The sequence below is a fragment of the Cucurbita pepo genome, unplaced genomic scaffold (genome assembly GCF_057944985.1).
Source record: "Cucurbita pepo subsp. pepo isolate OVF unplaced genomic scaffold, ASM5794498v1 scafford_48, whole genome shotgun sequence".
Taxonomy (NCBI): Eukaryota; Viridiplantae; Streptophyta; class Magnoliopsida; order Cucurbitales; family Cucurbitaceae; genus Cucurbita; species Cucurbita pepo.
The window spans coordinates 114,264-133,058 of NW_028257953.1; the positions used below are offsets into that span (position 1 = coordinate 114,264).

An 18,795-nucleotide genomic window follows, 5' to 3' on the forward strand; every position below is an offset into this window, starting at 1 on the left:
TTTGGGAACTTGACCAAACAGGGAGCTGGGAACATAATTTCACGAGATGAAATTCACTCTTTCCGATATAGAATAAGTAGACGAGTAGTTCCCTTAAGTGCTTATTTCGGGACTTGAACAATGGAGTCACACTCTCTCACCGACCCTGGAAGGACTTGGTTTATGGTTTGATCATAAGTAAATTGTTCATGAGAGAGTTATGGCACTTAAGGCATAAGACATTGCGAACAACTCGTGATAGCTTGTAACGATTATATCAATGGTCAAAACTTGTTGTACACTATATAAGCGTGCAACTCTAGGTCTACAATGGAGTGGCCTATAGTTAATGAACAAAGTTGATTAATTAAGGAATATATTTAATTAGTTTTACATCATTGCAGCTTATAATCAATACGGTCATAAGGTTCCTTTGCCAGCTCATAGTAACACGAAAAGGATCGATTTAGTTGAAGAAAAATTTGAAAGAAGAAAAAGTATTTAATTTGAAGTGTTCAAATTGATATTTAACATATCAGATCATTAAATACAAGAAAGAGAAAAAATATATTTAACTTGGAGTGTTTAAATTGCAATTTAATATATTAGATATATTAAATTGCAATTTAAACACTCCAAGTTAAATATATTATATTAGATATATTAAATATAAAGAAAGAAAAATACATTTAAGTTAATGGGTTCAAATGGGAGAAAAATATATTTATTGCTTTTGATATACTAAATGTTAAAATAATCCATGTATATAGATAATTGAATGAAAATATATATTTGAAATTTGAACGAGATTTAAATTAGTTAAATATATATTAGAATATCTTATGACATTTAAATATGATTGGGAAAAGATGTTATATCCTACCATGTTAGATATTCAAATATATTATTTGGTAAATATCCTCAAATAGCGGTAGAGAAGACCTTTGGGTTGACCCAAAAAGTATCCCACGTTTCCCCAGTACTCTCTAAAAGTCTCCTTCTCCCATCCTTGCAGATTTTCTTTCAAGAAGCAACCACAAGCCTTGATTTTGTGTTCGATTCCTAGCGATTAATATTTTACGGTGGAGATTCAACTATTGGAGAAGTTGGAGCAAGTATATTAAAGATCTGCGAGAACTTTCTCCATATTTCTTCAATGTAGTTTGTTTAACATTTTGTTTTGTTTAATTCTAAGTAGGATCAAGAACGATTCTAATACTTTTGGCGCGCTAGTTAAACGTTCATTTCCAACCGAGAGGTCAGCGGGACTCTTACAAGTTCAACCCATTGACATCTAAAGGGAAGAACATAACCCGAACTCGTCCAATAAGAGAAAGATCTAAACACCAATGCCACTTTTTGATGCAGGTGAAAAAGAGACAAAGCGGCCACTATCCAATGCGAGTCTTGTGAAGGAGAAAATGTTGACAAGTGGCCAGCTATAACAGCTTCCAATGAAGCCAAATAACTTGAGTACACATTCTCATTTGCACCGACCTCGATGGTTCAATTACAAAACACCCCCCGGGTCCAAAAGTGGGATTTTGTGACAAAATGATATCACAAAGACTTTATGGAAGCTACCCTGCTTTTTTGAGAGTACCATCACTGTTGGCACCCAGCATTCACTTGATCCACTGACCACGGTGAAGGCTCGAGTGAACAACTTTGGCAAGGCCAGTGCTCTTATCCAGCACGAGTGTCGTCCAAAATCATTCTTCACCGTATCTGCAGATGTAGACATCCAAGCAGTTGATATGAGTGCTAAAGTTGGACTAGCTTTCGCCCTCGAGCCATGATAGAACAATTTTACTCGCTATGGCTGGAAGAATTAAGGTAGAGTTTTCTGGTACATAGCCTTAAGTTGTTTGTTGAGACCTTGTTTATACGTGTTGATCAAGTCTTACCCGTTGTTTTGGAGTGTAGAAATAAACGTTAAAACATGAATTAAGCAGCTCAGTTCAATAAAGACATGAATAATAGTTGGTTTGTCCTATCACGCTAATTCGACCAAAGGAGGATCCTAAATTGTGATTTAACTTCCTAGACATGTATATTTCTATCCTAACAATCTGATCACAAAATATCAAACATGCCCAAGTCAATTCCTACCAGTAATGTTTAAAAAAAAAAAAAATCGAATTGACTATTTACATGCTCGGTTTTACCCATTCCTCAAGCTTAAATCACTACAAATATCATAATTAGGTCCTAATTCATGTAAAAAAGAAAAGAGAGAGAAATCAGTAAAAAGTTTTAAAAACAACATACATATATACCATCCTGATATGAATTGACTTGGACATGTTTGGTATTTTGTGATCAGGTTGTTAGGATAGACATATACATGTCTAGGATGTTGAACCCACAATTTACAATCCTCCTTTGGTTAAAATTGAACAAAAACATTAAAGAGTTTAAGGATGGGGTTTAGATCAACCATTAATTGTTAGTTCAACTGAACTAACCACACGATCATCTTCTACCTTGTGAACCATTCGGACATGCGTGTGGGGAAGGCTTAGATAGTCTGATATCACCCTCGTTCAGCACATTCTAGGCCTCGATTGAAATTGGTTCCTTCACCAAACTTCAAGATATCTCGAACTTGAACACGTCGGTACCAACTTCAGCAATTAACATATTACTAAGAAAGAGATATTGAGGCACAAAATCATGGGGTTAACCAAACTTACCCCATACTTCGGTGACTGAAACTTTTTTCCATTTGAACGTTCTATCCCTCAGTTCACAATGATTTCACCCTCCTTGCTATGAACACTAAGAGCCGAGATTATACCTTATTATCCAAAAATGAGAGGAAATTTTTAGGATTAAACTCTTTTTTTTTTTTTTTGGGGGGGGGGGGGGGGTCCCAAAACCGACATTTGAAATTCAAATTTGATCAATCAATCCACTGTGTTTCAATTCTAAGTCCTTTATGAAAATGTTGCAATCACCGTAAAGCTGAAGATCAAGAGTTTGTCAATTTCAATAAAGAGAGTATTTTATGAAGGAAAGGTTCACCTCTTCTTAATAGTTCATTTCTTTGTTCCTAAGATTGAGCCCATAAATCCCAAATTCATCTCTAGAGAAGTCTTGTCCAATTCCGGATGATTAAGAAAAGCCCTAAAAATAACAAGAAAAATATGGGTAGATGGCCACAAGTCTCAAAGGGAAGTTATTGCCAACAAAGTGGGTCTTAAGTTCGAGTTCACTTGCAAATAAATAAGTCTACCCTAGTTTTCATAAGTAGGAACTATTTTCAAAATAGCGAGAAGGAAACATGACAATACATCATACGGTCTCGATCATTGGTTCGTAATGTGAGATTCATATAGAGGCTCGCGGTGGCTTTTGGACTGTCCTCCTGTGGAATTTATTTGCATGGGTCAGTATTAAGCTGAACTCTTAAAAGGACAAACTGCTGTGTCTAAAATAATGGGTAGATTTTATTAAGATTGTTAATGATGTGGTTGAGCAAACTAATAGTTACCAAAAGGACTCTAGGAATAAGAGTTATTCTAGAATAATATTTAACAACTATAGGAATAAATAATTCATTGAGATTTTCTCGTTTTGTGGGAACACTTAGACCTACTCCACGACTGCAATTGTTTTAAATCACTAAATACCATACCATAAGAAAAAGTTTATTGAGTTTAAAATTTTGTCAAAGTTGTTCGATTTTTATGGTAGAATTGGTAACTAATTTATAAGCCCTCTAGAGCATTTTTATTATCCTTTAATTTTAGTACCAACACGTTAAGCGGAAAATTAGATTCGTCTGCTAGGCAACCAGAAGGTTCAACCACACCAGAGGTCGTTCCTTCGGCATTTTTACATGAAGCTTTAGCGATGTGATTCTCGTAAGTTAGGTTTATGTCTTTCAAGCTTAATCCAGTGCAATGGTTTATTGGGCTACAATCAAAATTGATTGCTATTTCAGTCGCGGAAGTTCCCTTGATGTCTTCGTATGTTACTTCGCTAACTTTAACTCCAGAAGCCTAATCAGAATAAAGAATAACGATCAAAATATGCTAAGAAAACGGATAAACAAGGACACCTATAAACTTTTTTACCACCTAAAAACTTCGTACCATATTAAGATATGTGAGGGTAACCGAGTCCGCAATTTATTACCCATAAGTGTAATTTAATGTAACAAAAAATAATACTAATAATTTAGCACCCATTTTAAACCAAACAAATTTCAAGCCATTAAAGATAAAATAAATCGATTGTTTATAAAATTAAAAATTTGAGTTCTATTCAAATGTAAGGTTAAATATAATTAGAAAAAAAATTAACTTGTGTGAGATTAATGAGAAAATATACCTGACCAGGGCAGTCTTCCTCATGTGGGCAGTAATTTTGATCAATTATGATTGGATTTTTCACATTATCCATAATAATGTGTTGAAAATAAACTTTTGTAGCAAATCCACGGCTTGGTCTTCCCCAAGACTTAATCCTTACTCCATTCAGAGTCCCGGTGAATGTAGATAATGTCACTGTAACGTTATGCACTCCATCCTCCTCGGCCTTTAGCCCCAAGCTCCCAATGCTACAAATACATTCAATAAAATACCAAATTTTTCATGAGGTTCAATTTTCTCACTTCAACCTAATATATTAAATAACAACTTTGATCCAAAATAATTTTAAAATAATTTAAATCTTTTTTCTCACCTTGAAAATAACTTTAGGATATATTTTTAATGATTCAAATTTAATTCAACGTTTAGGTTTATCTTTTAAAATTTAGTGCGACAAATTTATTTAACCCTTTAAAAAAAAAATTCAAAACATGTTCGTCGTAATCTAGCTACCTGATTCCATGTCCAGGTCCACATGTAATACTTTCCATCCACAAGTTGGAGGTCCCTGGACTGATTGAGATGCAGTCGTCGCCGTTGCTAATGCTCGAGTTGAGGATGGTCACATATGATGATTGTTCCACATGGATGCCATCAGTGTTTGGACTATCGTCTGCAGCCGAGACATTCACTCTTGTCATATGCACGTTTTGACACCCACTCACCACAATGTTGAACTTTTGGCTGTTAATTGAAGACAATCCATTGATGTTCACGTTTCGTGCATCATTTATTCGAAGACTCTGTCCATTCAAAAGAATCGAAAGCAAGAATTAGTACAAATTTAAATTAATATTGTAATTAATGGACTCATTTTCTTTCAACTTTCTGCTAAAGAAAAATTTTCAAATTTTATTTTTTATCTAGCCAACTCAAATTTTGCATACCGTGGCTCCAGTGGGGCAACTCTTCCCCGAGTGTTTACAATTCCATAACGCAGTTCCTTGCCCATCGATAATACCGCCATTAATGGAAAGCCCATCTATGTGACTAAACTCAATCCAAGATTTATTCTTAGCTAAAACTTGAATGTCCGAGGAAGCCACAAGAGTTCCATCAATGAGAACAGTAATAACATTGTTCTTACAAGGCCCATTAAAGCTCACACTTCGAACGTAGAATATACCCTTGGGAACGTAAATAGTGGCCGGTGTAGACGAGTCACAAGCCTTAGCCCATGTCATTTGAAGCACAGACGAGGCATCGGTCTTTCCATCGGGCTTGGCACCGAGGCTAATAATATTGAATGTTAATTCAGCAGCCAAGGCATGGTTACAAAACAGAAATAGAAGGGAAAGAAAAACATGAAAGGTTACGAGAGGAGCCAAAGAAAACTTAATGATACAAGGCCTAAAGAAAACTTAATGATACAAGGCCTGGTGATAAGCATGAGAGAGAGAAAAAGGAAGCAAGTGATGGGAAAATGGAAGAGCTGTGGAGTCATATTTATAGGTTAATGCTTACCCTTCTAACTCTAATTTGAACTTACCCGTCTCAACTACTATTCTATTCTTGTTCTATTTAACAATTATTGTTTTTACACCCTTTAACTAATTTTGATTAGGCATGTCACGTGGGTAAATCTCTGCCTCCTGCCAACCTTTTTAAATTGAAGGCTATCTTATAAGATAAGACACTCATTGCCATTTTAATGACCATCTCTCATTTTTAGTTTAGTTGAATTTAAAAAAAGTTTCTTTGTCAATATGATTTTATTTTTTATTTAACTAAAAAAAGACATGGGGAGATCTTAGCCAAAAAAACAAAAACCCTAATTTTTCCAACGGCTTATTTTGTAAAAAAGATGTTTAATTTTAATTGTTTGTGTCAACTAAAGAACTATGCAATGTAACAACATCGGTTTCATTGATCCGGCTTCTCAACCTCCTACTATAATAATAACAATTTCCTAATACTTTTAGGTGTTTATATTTGTAGATATTAATTCTATATGGATTCTCTATTATAATAAAAATAATAAAATATTCTAGAATATAGTATGGAGAAAACACTATCATGTATTTTTCATAGTCTTTTTTATTTGTAGTTGGTGATGTAATATAGAGTCGGTGACTTTTTATTTGCAAAGATGTCACACAAACAAAGAGAAGCAAAATTGTTTGTCATATTTGGAACTATCCAATAAATTTACAAATGCACCACACAAAGAAACAATTTAGGGATGTTACACTTTTCGAAGTCTCAAAGTCTATCGTTGATAGACTATATCGATGATATGCCGTTTTTATATGGATCGACAAATTTTTTATCATTAAAGACTTTTCTTTTACCGCCTCTCACTTATCGGAGTTCTCTTTATAACTCTTGAGGTAGATAAAAGTATCGCATTGACAACTTGCATCATTTCTGTCTTTATACTAGAGAATGTTTAAGTGTTTTTCTTCCGTCTCTATCATAAAGTGGTGCATAGCTCTAGGGTCGACCATTGTGCTCTTGGCCGATCTATGGTTAACCTAGTCCTCAATGTACATAAGACATTGACAATTTTGTCTCTACAGCTCTTTTCTTGAAAGCAAATAGGTACTTTAAGACCCCCAATGCAGGGTTTTCGACGGTTTGGCTCGGAAGGCATGAAGGTGCACTGTTTGTGGGTATTCAGATTCTCGATAGACCACCTCGTATATGAAGCTGGACGAGGACCATTGATTGTAGTTGTTGTGGCTGTGAAGTCCTTGCCATGGATTTCTACCCATCTTTTTGGAGGATTCATAGTCTCCTCCTACTGCTTCAAGTCTCCCATTGTTGGGATTTATGGCCTAAAGTTTTGTAATTAATTATTTAATAATTCTTTTATTCGTAAATTTATATTATCGCTATTATGGAAAATCCAAGATGTCACGGCAATAATTCTGAGACTTCGAAACTCGGATCGAAAGTAAAAAGACGAAAGCGAAAACAAATAAAAATATAAGTAAAATAAAATAAGAAAATGGAGTAAAATTAAAATCAAATTAAGTTAAACAATTCCACATTAAAATAAAATTACAAGACTTCCAATTTATTACAAAGGGGAAAATGGACTTGGATACAACTAGAAAATGAAATAGACAAGACTGACAAAATGGAAAGAAGGACTGAAGTTCCGTAACGACCCCCTCTCTGACTGCATAGCTCTCGAACGCTCCTCCACCTTGACTCTACAACCTGCGAACAACTGAAAAAGAAAACAAAACGGGGTGAATTTATAAATATACCTAGTAAGTATCCTGCTTGTAGGAACGACTTACGTAGAGTAACTAATCTTCGATCTCTAACAATTGATTAGCCCGGGACATGCCCAGTTGTTTTGCAGCAGACATGTTTGTGTACTACGATTCAAGGAGCCAACTTGGCTGTAATACCACTTATCACAATCACATTCTTGTGGAGCGGGATAGCGATTTTGCGACACTTATTCTAACCCGATGAACAAGTCCGCAGTATGAAAATTGTAAGTCGTAGAAAATTCGGACGTTTGATCGAGCCTTGGTCATGGTTGAAAGAAAGTGTTGTAGAAAATGTAAGCGAGAAAAATGCCTGACACGCGACCGTAAGCAACACGCCTTGAAAAAGCCTGACCGTGACACCTTGAAACTTGACTGAAGCTCACCTCGCCTTGACAAGGTGTGTAAGTTGTAAGGTTAGTAGGCAAGATCTCGCTCCTTATGTGAATTATATGCATATGTTAGCTACGTCTTATGATCTAATTAGGTTATAATTGGTTACCGTACCTAAGAACTTAGATTTTATTGCATGATGATAGATTATGTGCCCTAAAATCTGAAGTGGTACTTGACGAGGGGGTAGAGCAGGTAGAGCCTTGACTGAGACCGACCCTGCTCAAATTCCTTATAAGGAAAGGCACGCTAAGAACAAGTGTCGGAATAACTGGATACCATGACACTACAATCTATGATCCAGGCCACTCAGGTAAACTAGGGTAACATAAAAATGTTGGATCGGCATGGCAACCCTAGAGGGGGGGGGGGGGGGGGGATGAATAGGGTTTTAACGATAAAAGTGTTTAAACGTGATTAATTTTTCTAATGATGAAACTTTTTCCAAATAAGTAGAAGATGATAATTACTATAACAAAGTAATTCAAGTCAAAACAATAATCAAGTAGAACATGCAATAAATCACAATAATAATTTTGAAATTAAATAGGAAAGAGTTAGAGAAAATGACACCGTAGTTTTATAGTGGTTCGGTCAAACTCAACCTACTCCACTCTCCAAGCGCCTCTTGGGAATTTGAATAAAGAACTTTCTCGACTCTTTCCACGGATCTGAGCCAAACCGCTACACCGCTCTTTTTACGAGTTCAAGAGCAAACTCAATCCTTTCCACGGCGCAGGATCAAACCGATACAAGTATTTGAGTTTGATAATAACACACCACAACTCTCTCAAAGAGTAGATTTACAATTTGGGATACTCACAACTATTTCCTCACAATACAATAATAATCCCTCTCAAGAATAAGATGAAAAGAAATAAACTTGTAAGCTTGGAGAGAGCAACAAACAATGGAGACTTTGAACAAATGAGGATTGGAGAATGTATGTAAGTTGTGTGTTTTCAAATGTGGGGAAGATGAGTTTATATAGAGGAGAAAAGTGGCAAAATGTAGGATTGAATATTGACCATTGGATTATGTTAGGAATAATGAAAGGTGAAGATTAAAAGTAAATAAATAAGAAAATTTTCTAAATTCATTTATTTCAAAATTTTAATATAATAGTATTATAATATAATAATAATAATAATAAGTTATGTGAGTAACGGTCAAATGAAATTCAAAATTTATTATAAATATAATAATATAATAATAATAAAAATCGATGTGAGTAACCGTTAGATTCAAATTTATATTTTGTAAAAATAACATTATTTAAAAATATAATAATAAGAAGAAAAAAAAAATAAACTCCACCATTTGTTACTCTCCCAAAATTATAAATGTCATACTTTGATATATTTTGATTTGTCCATCATTTTGATTTTGCTGACACATCATCACGTTGGGTATGTTGTCTCGATTGTAATTGATTCGTTTTAGCTCTGATTTGAGTAATTGAAAGGTCGTTGAAATCGTTATTCCCGACCTTATTCTGTGGACAGTTCAAAATACTGAAAATAGTTAATAATTAAAAAGTAGGTTTGTTATCATCAAAAATTAATTAATTGAAATTAATTTAAGTGAGATCAATGGCCAAAAAGCCAATAAAAAAGTGGGGACAATGTCAGAATATCTTGGACATGGAGAGTATTGAGATTCATGCCATAAAGCCTTGTAATTAATTGTTTAATTTTAATAATATATTTGATTATTTTATTTAAAATTTAACATTATCCATGGTATGAAAAGTCCTAGATCATTGATGTAATCTTAAACAACATGTGATTGACATACAAGAGAATCATGTTTAAGAATAACCTAAAGGGTCTATCGTATGTCGATAAGGTTTGGTCTCTTATCCTGATAACATGATTGATACGACTCTGTCTGTAATTGTTACAAACGATTATATTTAAATCGTTCATGTTGACACATGTGAGTGGGTGTATCTTATACTGCAAAGAGTTTGTATAAGATTGGACCACGAAATTTTTTTATCTCGCTTCACAAATTCATTAATCGAGAAAATTAATATTTTACAGGTTGACCATATGCGACTCAATCTCAATCCCATGGGAGTTGAGAATGACTTTTATAGCAAATTTAATATGTCTACTGTTTTGGGAACTTGACCAAACAGGGAGCTGGGAACATAATTTCACGAGATGAAATTCACTCTTTCCGATATAGAATAAGTAGACGAGTAGTTCCCTTAAGTGCTGATTTCGGGACTTGAACAATGGAGTCACACTCTCTCACCGACCCTGGAAGGACTTGGTTTATGGTTTGATCATAAGTAAATTGTTCATGAGAGAGTTATGGCACTTAAGGCATAAGACATTGCGAACAACTCGTGATAGCTTGTAACGATTATATCAATGGTCAAAACTTGTCGTACACTATATAAGCGTGCAACTCTAGGTCTACAATGGAGTGGCCTATAGTTAATGAACAAAGTTGATTAATTAAGGAATATATTTAATTAGTTTTACATCATTGCAGCTTATAATCAATACGGTCATAAGGTTCCTTTGCCAGCTTATAGTAACACGAAAAGGATCGATTTAGTTGAAGAAAAATTTGAAAGAAGAAAAAGTATTTAATTTGAAGTGTTGAAATTGATATTTAACATATCAGATCATTAAATACAAGAAAGGGAAAAAATATATTTAACTTGGAGTGTTTAAATTGCAATTTAATATATTAGATATATTAAATATAAAGAAAGAAAAATACATTTAAGTTAATGGGTTCAAATCAGAGAAAAATATATTTATTGCTTTTGATATACTAAATGTTAAAATAATCCATGTATATAGATAATTGAATGAAAATATATATTTGAAATTTGAACGACATTTAAATTAGTTAAATATATATTAGAATATCTTATGACATTTAAATATGATTGGGGAAAGATGTTATATCCTACCATGTTAGATATTCAAATATATTATTTGGTAAATATCCTCAAATAGCAGTAGAGAAGACCCTTGGGTTGACCCAAAAAGTATCTCACGTTTCCTCGGTTTCAGTATTCTCTCTAAAAGTCTCCTTCTCCCATCCTTGCAGATTTTCTTTCAAGAAGCAACCACAAGCCTTGACTTTGTGTTCGATTCCTAGCGATGAATACTTTACGGTGGAGATTCAACTATTGGAGAAGTTGGAGAAAGTAGATTAAAGATCTGCGAGAACTTTCTCCATATTTCTTCAATGTAGTTTGTTTAACATTTTGTTTTGTTTAATTCTAAGTAGGAACAAGAACGATTCTAATACTTTCGGCGCGCTAGTTAAACGTTCATTTCCAACCGAGAGGTCAGCGGGACTCTTACAAGTTCAACCCATTGACATCTAAAGGGAAGAACATAACCCCAACTCGTCGAATAAGAGAAAGATCTAAACACCAATGCCACTTTTTGATGCAGGTGAAAAAGAGACAAAGCGGCCACTATCCAATGCGAGTCTTGTGAAGGAGAAAATGTTGACAAGTGGCCAGCTATAACAGCTTCCAATGAAGCCAAATAACTTGAGTTCACATTCTCATGTGCACCGACCTCGATGGTTCAATTACAAAACACCCCCCGAGTCCAAAAGTGGGATTTTGTGACAAAATGATATCACAAAGACTTTATGGAAGCTACCCTGCTTTTTTTAGAGTACCATCATTGTTGGCACCCAGCATTCACTTGATCCACTGACCACGGTGAAGGCTCGAGTGAACAACTTTGGCAAGGCCAGTGCTCTCATCCAGCACGAGTGTCGTCCAAAATCATTCTTCACCGTATCTGCGGATGTAGACATCCAAGCGGTTGATATGAGTGCTAAAGTTGGACTAGCTTTCCCCCTCTAGCCATGATAGAACAATTTTACTCGCTATGGCTGGAAGAATTAAGGTAGAGTTTTCTGGTACATAGCCCTAAGTTGTTTGTTGAGACCTTGTTTATACGTGTTGATCAAGTCTTACCCGTTGTTTTGGAGTGTAGAAATAAACGTTAAGACATGAATTGAGAAGCTCAGTTCAATAAAGACATGAATAATAGTTGGTTTGTCCTATCACGCTAATTCGACCAAAGGAGGATCCTAAATTGTGATTCAACTTCCTAGACATGTATATTTCTATCCTAACAATCTGATCACAAAATATCAAACATGCCCAAGTCAATTCCTACCAGTAATGTTTAAAAAAAAAAAAAATCGAATTGACTATTTACATGCTCGGTTTTACCCATTCCTCAAGCTTAAATCACTACAAATATCATAATTAGGTCCTAATTCATGTAAAAAAGAAAAGAGAGAGAAATCAGTAAAAAGTTTTAAAAACAACATACATATATACCATCCTGATATGAATTGACTTGGACATGTTTGGTATTTTGTGATCAGGTTGTTAGGATAGACATATACATGTCTAGGATGTTGAACCCACAATTTACAATCCTCCTTTGGTTAAAATTGAACAAAAACATTAAAGAGTTTAAAGGATGGGGTTTAGATCAACCATTAATTGTTAGTTCAATTGAACTAACCACACGATCATCTTCTACCTTGTGACCATTCGGACATGCGTGTGGGGAAGGCTTAGATAGTCTGATATCACCCTCGTTCAGCACATTCTAGGCCTCGATTGAAATTGGTTCCTTCACCAAACTTCAAGATATCTCGAACTTGAACACGTCGGTACCAATTTCAGCAATTAACATATTACTAAGAAAGAGATATTGAGGCACAAAATCATGGGGTTAACGAAACTTACCCCAAACTTCGGTGACTGAAACTTTTTTCCATTTGAACGTTCTATCCCTCAGTTCACTATGATTTCACCCTCCTTGCTATGAACACTAAGAGCCGAGACTTATACCTTATTATCCAAAAATGAGAGGAAATTTTTAGGATAAACTCTTTTTTTTTTTTTGGGGGGGGGGGGGGGGGGGGGGGGGGGGGGGGTCCCAAAACCGAAATTTGAAATTCAAATTTGATCAATCAATCCACTGTGTTTCAATTCTAAGTCCTTTATGAAAATGTTGCAATCACCGTAAAGCTGAAGATCAAGAGTTTGTCAATTTCAATAAAGAGAGTATTTCATGAAGGAAAGGTTCACCTCTTCTTAATAGTTCATTTCTTTGTTCCTAAGATTGAGCCCATAAATCCCAAATTCATCTCTAGAGAAGTCTTGTCCAATGCCCGATGATTAAGAAAAGCGCTAAAAATAACAAGAAAAATATGGGTAGATGGCCACAAGTCTCAAAGGGAAGTTATTGCCAACAAAGTGGGTCTTAAGTTCGAGTTCACTTGCAAATAAATAAGTCTACCCTAGTTTTCATAAGTAGGAACTATTTTCAAAATAGCGAGAAGGAAACATGACAATACATCATACGGTCTCGATCATTGGTTCGTAATGTGAGATTCATATAGAGGCTCGCGGTGGCTTTTGGACTGTCCTCCTGTGGAATTTATTTGCATGGGTCAGTATTAAGCTGAACTCTTAAAAAGACAAACTGCTGTGTCTAAAATAATGGGTAGATTTTATTAAGATTGTTAATGATGTGGTTGAGCAAACTAATAGTTACCAAAAGGACTCTAGGAATAAGAGTTATTCTAGAATAATATTTGACAACTATAGGAATAAATAATTCATTGAGATTTTCTCGTTTTGTGGGAACACTTAGACCTACTCCACGACTGCAATTGTTTTAAATCACTAAATACCATACCATAAGAAAAAGTTTATTGAGTTTAAAATTTTGTCAAAGTTGTTCGATTTTTATGGTAGAATCGGTAACTAATTTATAAGCCCTCTAGAGCATTTTTATTATCCTTTAATTTTAGTACCAACACGTTAAGCGGAAAATTAGATTCGTCTGCTAGGCAACCAGAAGGTTCAACCACACCAGAGGTCGTTCCTTCGGCATTTTTACATGAAGCTTTAGCGATGTGATTCTCGTAAGTTAGGTTTATGTCTTTCAAGCTTAATCCAGTGCAATGGTTTATTGGGCTACAATCAAAATTGATTGCTATTTCAGTGGCGGAAGTTCCCTTGATGTCTTCGTATGTTACTTCGCTAACTTTAACTCCGGAAGCCTAATCAGAATAAAGAATAACGATCAAAATATGCTAAGAAAACGGATAAACAAGGACATCTATAAACTTTTTTACCACCTAAAAACTTCGTACCATATTAAGATATGTGAGGGTAACCGAGTCCGCAATTTATTACCCATAAGTGTAATTTAATGTAACAACAAATAATACTAATAATTTAGCACCCATTTTAAACCAAACAAATTTCAAGCCATTAAAGATAAGATAAATCGATTGTTTATAAAATTAAAAATTTGAGTTCTATTCAAATGTAAAGTTAAATATAATTAGAAAAAAAATTAACTTGTGTGAGATTAATGAGAAAATATACCTGACCAGGGCAGTCTTCCCCATGTGGGCAGTAATTTTGATCAATTATGATTGGATTTTTCACATTATCCATAATAATGTGTTGAAAATAAACTTTTGTAGCAAATCCACGGCTTGGTCTTCCCCAAGACTTAATCCTTACTCCATTCTGAGTCCCGGTGAAAGTAGATAATGTCACTGTAACGTTATGCACTCCATCCTCCTCGGCCTTTATCCCCAAGCTCCCAATGCTACAAATACATTCAATAAAATACCAAATTTTTCATGAGGTTCAATTTTCTCACTTCAACCTAATATATTAAATAACAACTTTGATCCAAAATAATTTTAAAATAATTTAAATCTTTTTTCTCACCTTCAAAATAACTTTAGGATATATTTTTAATGATTCAAATTTAATTCAACGTTTAGGTTTATCTTTTAAAATTTAGTGCGACAAATTTATTTAACCCTTTAAAAAAAAAATTCAAAACATGTTCGTCGTAATCTAGCTACCTGATTCCATGTCCAGGTCCACATGTAATACTTTCCATCCACAAGTTGGAGGTCCCTGGACTGATTGAGATGCAGTCGTCGCCGTTGCTAATGCTCGAGTTGAGGATGGTCACATATGATGATTGTTCCACATGGATGCCATCAGTGTTTGGACTATCGTCTGCAGCCGAGACATTCACTCTTGTCATATGCACGTTTTGACACCCACTCACCACAATGTTGAACTTTTGGCTGTTAATTGAAGACAATCCATTGATGTTCACGTTTCGTGCATCATTTATTCGAAGACTCTGTCCATTCAAAAGAATCGAAAGCAAGAATTAGTACAAATTTAAATTAATATTGTAATTAATGGACTCATTTTCTTTCAACTTTCGGCTAAAGAAAAATTTTCAAATTTTATTTTTTATCTAGCCAACTCAAATTTTGCATACCGTGGCTCCAGTGGGGCAACTCTTCCCCGAGTGTTTACAATTCCATAACGCAGTTCCTTGCCCATCGATAATACCGCCAGTAATGGAAAGCCCATCTATGTGACTAAACTCAATCCAAGATTTATTCTTAGCTAAAACTTGAATGTCCGAGGAAGCCACAAGAGTTCCATCAATGAGAACAGTAATAACATTGTTCTTACAAGGCCCATTAAAGCTCACACTTCGAACGTAGAATATACCCTTGGGAACGTAAATAGTGGCCGGTGTAGACGAGTCACAAGCCTTAGCCCATGTCATTTGAAGCACAGACGAGGCATCGGTCTTTCCATCGGGCTTGGCACCGAGGCTAATAATATTGAATGTTAATTCAGCAGCCAAGGCATGGTTACAAAACAGAAATAGAAGGGAAAGAAAAACATGAAAGGTTACGAGAGGAGCCAAAGAAAACTTAATGATACAAGGCCTGGTGATAAGCATGAGAGAGAGAAAAAGGAAGCAAGTGATGGGAAAATGGAAGAGCTCTGGAGTCATATTTATAGGTTAATGCTTACCCTTCTAACTCTAATTTGAACTTACCCGTCTCAACTACTATATTCTTGTTCTATTTAACAATTATTGTTTTTACACCCTTTAACCAATTTTGATTAGGCATGTCACGTGGGTAAATCTCTGCCTCTTGCCAACCTTTTTAAATTGAAGGCTATCTTATAAGATAAGACACTCATTGCCATTTTAATGACCATCTCTCATTTTTAGTTTAGTTGAATTTAAAAAAAGTTTCTTTGTCAATATGATTTTATTTTTTATTTAACTAAAAAAGACATGGGGAGATCTTAGCCAAAAAAAAAACAAAAACCCTAATTTTTCCAACCGCTTATTTTGTAAAAAAGATGTTTAATTTTAATTGTTTGTGTCAACTAAAGAACTATGCAATGTAACAACATCGGTTTCATTGATCGGGCTTCTCAACCTCCTACTATAATAATAACAATTTCCTAATACTTTTAGGTGTTTATATTTGTAGATATTAATTCTATATGGATTCTCTATTATAATAAAAATAATAAAATATTCTAGAAGATAGTATGGAGAAAACACTATCATGTATTTTTCATAGTCTTTTTTATTTGTAGTTGGTGATGTAATATAGAGTCGGTGACTTTTTATTTGCAAAGATGTCACACAAACAAAGAGAAGCAAAATTGTTTGTCATATTTTGAACTATCCAATAAATTTACAAATGCACCACACAAAGAAACAATTTAGGGATGTTACACTTTTCGAAGTCTCAAAGTCTATCGTTGACAGACTATATCGATGATATGCCGTTTTTGTATGGATCGACAAATTTTTTATCATTAAAGACTTTTCTTTTACCGCCTCTCACTTATCGGAGTTCTCTTTATAACTCTTGAGGTAGATAAAAGTATCCCATTGACAACTTTCATCATTTCTGTCTTTATACTAGAGAATGTTTAAGTGTTTTTCTTCCGTCTCTATCATAAAGTTGTGCATAGCTCTAGGGTCGACCATTGTGCTCTTGGCCGATCTATGGTTAACCTAGTCCTCAATGTACATAAGACATTGACAATTTTGTCTCTACAGCTCTTTTCTTGAAAGCAAATAGGTACTTTAAGACCCCCAATGCAGGGTTTTCGACGGTTTGGCTCGGAAGGCATGAAGGTGCACTGTTTGTGGGTATTCAGATTCTCGATAGACCACCTCGTATATGAAGCTGGACGAGGACCATTGATTGTAGTTGTTGTGGCTGTGAAGTCCTTGCCATGGATTTCTACCCATCTTTTTGGAGGATTCATAGTCTCCTCCTAGTGCTTCAAGTCTCCCATTGTTGGGATTTATGCCCTAAAGTTTTGTAATTAATTATTTCATAATTCTTTTATTCGTAATTTTATATTATCGCTGGTATGGAAAATCCAAGATGTCACGGCACGAATTCTGAGACTTCGAAACTCGGATCGAAAGTAAAAAGACGAAAGCGAAAACAAATAAAAACATAAGTAAAATAAAATAAGAAAATGGAGTAAAATTAAAATCAAATTAAGTTAAACAATTCCACATTAAAATAAAATTACAAGACTTCCAATTTATTACAAAGGGGAAAATGGACTTGGATACAACTAGAAAATGAAATAGACAAGACTGACAAAATGGAAAGAAGGACTGAAGTTCCGTAACGACCCCCTCTCTGACTGCATAGCTCTCGAACGCTCCTCCACCTTGACTCTGCAACCTGCGAACAACTGAAAAAGAAAACAAAACGGGGTGAATTTATAAATATACCTAGTAAGTATCCTGCTTGTCGGAACGACTTACGTAGAGTAACTAATCTTCAATCTCTACCAATTGATTAGCCTAGGACATGCCCAGTTGTTTTGCAGCAGACATGTTTGTGTACTACGATTCAAGGAGCCAACTTGGCTGTAATACCACTTATCACAATCACATTCTTGTGGAGCGGGATAGCGATTTTGCGACACTTATTCTAACCCGATGAACAAGTCCGCAGTATGAAAATTGTAAGTCGTAGACAATTCGGACGTTTGATCGAGCCTTGGTCATGTTCGAAAGAAAGTGTTTTAGAAAATGTAAGCGAAAAAAATGCACAGAATCTTTTTTTTTTTTTGTTGCTAGAAAACAATGTTACAGGCTAAAAGCAAATAAGCAACAACTAAACTTTTATAGCATATAACCCCGTAGGAAGAATTGACGACTAGTTTCATCACCCTGTAGTACATTTTGGAGCATTTTAGCCATGGAGGGCGTAGACATGATTTTGTGGACAGGTCATGCCCCCGTACTAACACAACAAGAATAGTAAATGCCAATCTAACATGAAAGCAAGTAAAGGGGTTGGAACGGGCATGCGGTCGTGGACAATACGTTTTGGACAACCATCGTCATTGGAACACCTGACACTCGACCGTAAGCAACACGCCTTGAAAAAGCCTGCCGTGACACCTTGCAACTTGACTGAAGCTCACCTCGCCTTGACAAGGTGTGTAAGTTGTAAGGTTAGTAGGCAAGATCTCGCTCCTTATGTGAATTATATGCATATGTTAGCTACGTCTTACGATCTAATCAGGTTATAATTGGTTACCGTACCTAATAACTTAGATTTTATTGCATGATGATAGATTATGTGCCCTAAAATCTGAAGTGGTACTTGACGAGGGGGTAGAGCAGGTAGAGCCTTGACTGAGACCGACCCTGCTCAAATTCCTTATAAGGAAAGGCACGCTAAGAACAAGTGTCAGAATAACTGGATACCATGACACTACAATCTATGATCCAGGCCACTCAGGTAAACTAGGGTAACATAAAAATGTTGGATCGGCATGGCAACCCTAGAGGGGGGGGGGGGTGAATAGGGTTTTAACGATAAAAGTGTTTAAACGTGATTAATTTTTCTGATGATGAAACTTTTTCCAAATAAGTAGAAGATGATAATTACTATAACAA

At 35.1% G+C, this 18,795-nt stretch overlaps 2 protein-coding genes across 2 annotated transcripts; both read right to left on the bottom strand.

Moving 5' to 3' along the window:
* Nucleotides 1-1,489: 1,489 nt before the first annotated feature.
* Nucleotides 1,490-7,089, bottom strand: LOC147783942 (polygalacturonase-like). Its single transcript, XM_087120981.1, has 7 exons — nt 6,833-7,089; nt 5,246-5,591; nt 4,812-5,101; nt 4,318-4,546; nt 3,738-3,986; nt 3,283-3,349; nt 1,490-1,707 (listed from the first exon to the last, which is right to left on the bottom strand). The coding sequence occupies exons 1-7, from the start codon at nt 7,087-7,089 to the stop codon at nt 1,490-1,492; spliced, it is 1,656 nt and encodes a 551-aa protein (XP_086977107.1).
* A 6,673-nt stretch (nt 7,090-13,762) lies between these two features.
* Nucleotides 13,763-15,846, bottom strand: LOC147783943 (polygalacturonase-like). The gene is made up of 4 exons (XM_087120982.1): nt 15,316-15,846; nt 14,882-15,171; nt 14,388-14,616; nt 13,763-14,056 (listed from the first exon to the last, which is right to left on the bottom strand). The coding sequence occupies exons 1-4, from the start codon at nt 15,844-15,846 to the stop codon at nt 13,763-13,765; spliced, it is 1,344 nt and encodes a 447-aa protein (XP_086977108.1).
* Nucleotides 15,847-18,795: the final 2,949 nt, after the last annotated feature.

Excerpts from the sequence above, each read along its gene's own strand:
- LOC147783942 (XM_087120981.1), bottom strand. The coding sequence starts at position 7,089 with ATGAATCCTCCAAAAAGATGGGTAGAAATCCATGGCAAGGACTTCACA. Across the intron at positions 5,592-6,832 it reads TTATGTACATTGAGGACTAG|CCTCGGTGCCAAGCCCGATG; the intron begins GTTAACCATAGA and ends CAATATTATTAG. Across the intron at positions 1,708-3,282 it reads ACGAACCAATGATCGAGACC|ATACGGTGAAGAATGATTTT; the intron begins GTATGATGTATT and ends CTACATCTGCAG.
- LOC147783943 (XM_087120982.1), bottom strand. The coding sequence starts at position 15,846 with ATGACTCCAGAGCTCTTCCATTTTCCCATCACTTGCTTCCTTTTTCTC. Across the intron at positions 15,172-15,315 it reads GTTGCCCCACTGGAGCCACG|AGTCTTCGAATAAATGATGC; the intron begins GTATGCAAAATT and ends TTGAATGGACAG. Across the intron at positions 14,057-14,387 it reads GGGAAGACTGCCCTGGTCAG|GCTTCCGGAGTTAAAGTTAG; the intron begins GTATATTTTCTC and ends TATTCTGATTAG.